The sequence below is a fragment of the Phaethon lepturus genome, unplaced genomic scaffold (genome assembly GCF_000687285.1).
Source record: "Phaethon lepturus isolate BGI_N335 unplaced genomic scaffold, ASM68728v1 scaffold25495, whole genome shotgun sequence".
In the NCBI taxonomy this organism is placed as follows: Eukaryota; Metazoa; Chordata; class Aves; order Phaethontiformes; family Phaethontidae; genus Phaethon; species Phaethon lepturus.
In genome coordinates this window covers 1-5,259 of record NW_010540225.1, presented here as the reverse complement: position 1 = coordinate 5,259, position 5,259 = coordinate 1, and the positions used below count along the sequence as shown (strand labels likewise).

Here is a 5,259-nt window from a genome sequence, read left to right as displayed (position 1 = left end):
TCCCTAAATCCTCTTGGACTAGCATTTTTGCAACATACGCTATTCACACATACAGCTGAAGTAAAAAGTAAGGGTAAGAGAAGTTTTCAGAGGCGAGTTCAAACAACACGTTACGATTTCTAACTTGCCTAGTCTACAGAGTACAGGCCAGTTGCAGTCCCTTAGGATTTGTCTGATGCAACTATGAAATCGCATCACCTGCAGTCTTCTAAATAAATTAGAAAACAATGTTTTAATTTTGCATATTATTTGCTCCGAGCAAGAATTATCAAGAAGGTGAAAAATCCCTGCCACTGAAGAATACAGCCCTCAAGAAGCAGCATCCCTCTACCCTTCCCCTTGTATCTTTGTTGCAACAGTAACATTTCATCACTCCCCTCCATTTCTTGTCCTAAGGTACGTCACAGCTGACTGCAAGAGCCACCACCACCCTCTCAGTCACCTCCCCAAACAGGTCAGTACCATTTCATTCTCAGGTTTTAAATCACAAACTTACCAACAATTTAATAGTACCATGTTTAAGATTCTTGCACAATTCTAAACAAAAGGTGCCAATAGTGCAAAATACTACTCCATTTAGCCAGGAAAACACACTCTTCAATTTTTAAGCCAGCATAAGCTGAACAACAACCACAAATGCTATCGAATAATGGAAAAAGCACTCTTATAATCACTCAGTAAATCACTTAAGTGTGCTTTATTTTCAGAACATAGACCATTACCATTTTACAGTAGAATTTTTTCCCATGAAATTCCACAGGTTTTTCAGCTGTGATTACAGTTACCCTTCTGTTCTGGTAAGAGGTTAAAAAACTACATGCACCCATGCTCTTGAGCATATTCTGCATTTCTACACTGCTCAAAACCAACACTGCTTCCCTAATCAAAATGACAACTTAAAGATCTTTTAACACCTTTTGACTGTCAGAACAAATCTATCCCATGAGAGGTCCTATCAAATTGCCACCAAAAAGCTTAAACATACACATATGTCATTCTCAAGTAAGCATCCTGGATAGATCCCTAAAACTTTCCTATAATAACAAATTCCAAAACAGCAGGTTTCCCTGTGTGGCACCCCATTCGCCCTCTACAATGCTCCTCTTTGAAGCATTGTCCCTTCACCAGTACAACCTCTGCACATATCCACAAGATTTCTTTTATGAGGACCAGAACTGCTGGGAAAAGCCAACATAGAGAACCATTGGGATTGCACTGTCTACCTTTTTCAAAAGGACAGCCCACCTTCTTCCACCCATCTCACACCACCAATCATGAAAAACAGATCCCCAAAGCAATTTTTTTTTTTTTAAACCTAGGCAATAGGTTTACCTTATTAAAAACCCATCCACATATCCAACACCAATGTTGTCTAGCAGCAATACAGGCAACCAAACATTAGTTCCGTATATTAAAACTTTTATTTTCAATCAATTTTTAGTTTCAGACAGACTCTTGCACAGGCGGCTCATATCCATCGGCTCGCTCTACTTTAGTGCCTGCCTCATCCCCAGAAGGTTTTCCGGCACCACCACCTTCACCATGCAGTTCCATCAGCTTGCCCACTAAAAAGAAGTAGTAGTAGCAATAGTGAGAGATGCACCTATTTAAACAGTTTTAAATTACTGCATTGCTCATCATATACAAATTAAACCACCAGAACATTCAATGTAGGTACGATCAAGCCTATTCCACAAAGCTCACGGGAGGACATGCTGCTGCAGTAAGTTACAGTTAAAAACAAGCAGCGAAATAAGTGCTACATAACATTGCAAATTAAACTTTTTTTGAAAAAGAGATAGTCAAGAACCTACTACTGCATTATATGGGAATGTCAGAAAATGGGAAAATAGAATCATTTCATGTCATCTGGGACCGAAACAGTTTGTCATCATTCACTCCCAAGCCAAAGCCTTTAAACACTCAGCAGCAGTTTCAGGCAAGAATTCCAAAAAGCTCCGAACTGAAGGATCACTGCTTGGCTTTCAAGCCTGAAAGCCAAACGTTAAGACTAGAAGGACAAGCCTTTTTACTGCTACAGCTACTTATGCTTATGATGCTGCTTTTACATCTTTATCCAAAAGCAAATGCATTTTAAACTAACAACTTCCCACATCCTCCTCCAAGAACACTACATGCTCACAGTCATTGACTTACATTCAAACTTGGGCTTCTTCAGCATCTTAACCTTGCGGACATAGACATCGTGAAGAGGGTAAATGGACTGACATGCCTTCTCTATGTCTTTACCAATGCTGTCTGGGATCCTGAGAAATTGGAGAGCACATCAGTACCCGAACGTTAAAACTTGTGCCTGCTGCTTCATCAGCAACACAGGCTTAAAAGAATTCTTAAGAACACATAGTATTCTACAGACATTTGCATCAGTACTACCTTCACTCTCTGACAATTTTCTTCAAGTGTGTTTAGATTCTAAGACATTTTCCTTGCAACAGTAGGAGAGAGAGAGTGCAGCAAATCTGAGAGCAAATCTGCAAACTTTTGCAAGCAAACACCACATTGGAAAACTTCCTTCTGTCAGCAAAGCCCAGAACAGTCACAGCCCCGACTCACCAGAATTACAATTTTAGTCTGTAGAAACATGAATCAAAAAAAAAAAATCTCTGGAGAGTGCCATTTTACATTTAGGCAAACATGATGGTTGATGGAAATCAAACATGACGCAGAGCCTAAGAGAGTATTTGAAGAAAATGGCACCTTGCCTGGTCTCTGCCAAACAGCACACAAAGCACCAGCATTCCCCAAGTACTCGGTAACAACAGCCCAACAAACAACTATTTTAACTGTAGGGGAGGAAAAAAAGAGAACACAGCCAAAGCTTACAGCTTATTGACAACTTCTTTCAGGTCATTGGTTTGGACCTCGCGGGTCATGATTTCCATCATCTTCTTGCGAATCTGTCGAACCTGCTGATGCTGGGCATATGAGGTCTTGCGGATTTGATTATTACGCTTCTTCGTAAAACCCACGCAGAAGAGGCGCAGTAGGTAACCATCGGTAGTTTTTACATCTACATGGGCTTCGATCATTGTCTAAAAAAGAAACAGTCATTTATCATCAACATGATGGACAGGTGTCTCAAAACCACACACCTGACAGTCATTAATCTCTGATTAATGATCTCACCCCCTTTCCTAAAGGCACTAGCAACCACACAGACCTTGTTTTTTTACACACCTGCCATTTTTTGACCATAGAGCACATTTTATCACGGGTGAGGTCCATTCCATGGAAGTTGGTCAAACAATTTTTGCCCTGAACGTCCTCCGTTATCAGTTTAAATTTACGGAAGGCAACCTCATCATTCTGCAGGTCAGCCAGACTCACTTCAAATACACGACCCTTCAGTCCATCAGAGGCAATTTCTGTATTATGAAACAAAATAAAACACCTTTTATTAACATTAGAAAAGTATTATTCAATTCAGATACTGAATTTCTATTTAATGTTTTCTAGTACTAGGTGATGCTGCTAGCTTCACAGCTCTGAAGTTTATACATATCTTGAACAAGATCAAATCAACTCAAAGATGCAAATACCATATTTTCTTAGCTTTATGAGGATTTTTTTTTTTTAAGATAATTACATCAGATGCTGAACACAAATACCACATACTGCAGATTATAGCATATGTAATATTTTGTTGGGTTTTTTTTTTTTATGTGGAAGGGGTTACAAAGTATTTGGAAATTACGAACAATAATGAAAAGATAAACATAAAAAGCCACTTCGGAAAGATAAAGCAGCAACACCTAAGTACAGTCATTTCACAGCTCTACTTCTAACAATTAACCATTTTAACACTGGCTGACTCACACTTGGTTTACAGTGACCCTTATTTTACTTGTTTCACACATATACAGTTTAAAATAACACCATCTTCGTAACTCCAAGTGCAACCAGAATAGCACTATGCAATTCTTTAGCCATTCTACACAGCCAGCCTTCCAAAAGTACTGTTACCTCTATCCCAATCACCCTGCATTCCTAACAGAGGCTTCCTCTTCGTAAGATGTGCCAGATCATATAAAAAACCTTTACCATTCAGTGATCCATCTACATATGCTCCCACTAAGTTAGCAATTCTAGCTCTCAGAGAAATCTCTTTATCCAAAAGCTTCAAATTTCAGTCTCTTCTACAAAATGGTCTTTATGATCCTATCATGACCAAGTTCTTCTGTAACGCTGTCTCCTCATCTCCCTCTGTGATAATCAGTATGACTCCTTAGTTTTTAACATTCCACAAACTCATCAGGTTACCACAACATCAGTTCACTATAAACTTCAGGCATGTCCATGACTCTTGTACAAACAAGGACCACACCATATTAACTTCCTGCAACTACACTCATTTATTTAGACAACTCTTGTCAACTCAAGAAAACTCACTCAAATCAAGCAATTAAGTTAGAAGCACTTGTTAAAAAAATAACCTTCCAGGTTCATAATATTATGAGCAAAAACAATTTGTCAGCAGTTCTTTAATTTTAGAGTCTCATTTGGAGCTAGCACATGAAACAAATACATCTCCCTTTACTGCAAAAAAACCCCACTACTCACTAGTTCCTTGAGTCCTGGTGACAAGTGTCTTCCCAATGTTTCGGATATTAAACATTGCTGGTGCTTTGACATCGTACCAGTCCTTTTTGGAGAAAGGATCAACCCTTAATTTAAATAAAAAAAGAAAAAGATTTTTTTTTAAACTGATTTTCACAGATCAAACCAGGCTTAAGTAAGACCTCCCTTCCCTGCATGCTTTGCGAAATGGAAATGCAAACGTCAACGATTTGTGCTTTCATGTTTAACATGAACAGGTTGGTAAGCAAGTGAATATGGACAATGAAGATTATCCACTACAGTGGGGCAGGCAGTCATTTCCATTTACTTCAGAAGGACGGAAATCGACTGCAGAAGTATCATATAACTAAGATGAGACAAAACCCTTACAGCGGTACAGTACCGGTACCGCGCAGGAGCGATACCAGCGGCGCACTTTCACTACCTTCCCTGTGAAGACCCAATTTCATTTCTTGACTTCTGCAGCTAAAAGACACCGGGCAGAAGGAAGCTTGCACCAACATCACTCGACAACCGCGCACCCCGCGACACCCGCGCCTCCCGACAGGCCCACTCGACCAGCGCCCCCAGCGCGCAGGACTACGGCCGGTGCTGGAGCCGGGCGCGGGTCTGGCCCTGCCCTCCCACACGCCCCACGGCCGAGGCCTCTCCCGGCGCCGA

The 5,259-nt window shown here is 40.4% G+C and overlaps 1 protein-coding gene across 1 annotated transcript; it reads right to left on the bottom strand.

Moving 5' to 3' along the window:
* Positions 1–1,401: 1,401 nt before the first annotated feature.
* Positions 1,402–4,688, bottom strand: RPS3A (ribosomal protein S3A). Its single transcript, XM_010287386.1, has 5 exons — positions 4,582–4,688; positions 3,199–3,386; positions 2,845–3,053; positions 2,158–2,267; positions 1,402–1,565 (listed from the first exon to the last, which is right to left on the bottom strand). Exons 1-5 carry the CDS (start codon positions 4,634–4,636, stop codon positions 1,444–1,446), a joined length of 684 nt encoding a protein of 227 aa, XP_010285688.1. The 5' UTR covers positions 4,637–4,688; the 3' UTR covers positions 1,402–1,443.
* Positions 4,689–5,259: the final 571 nt, after the last annotated feature.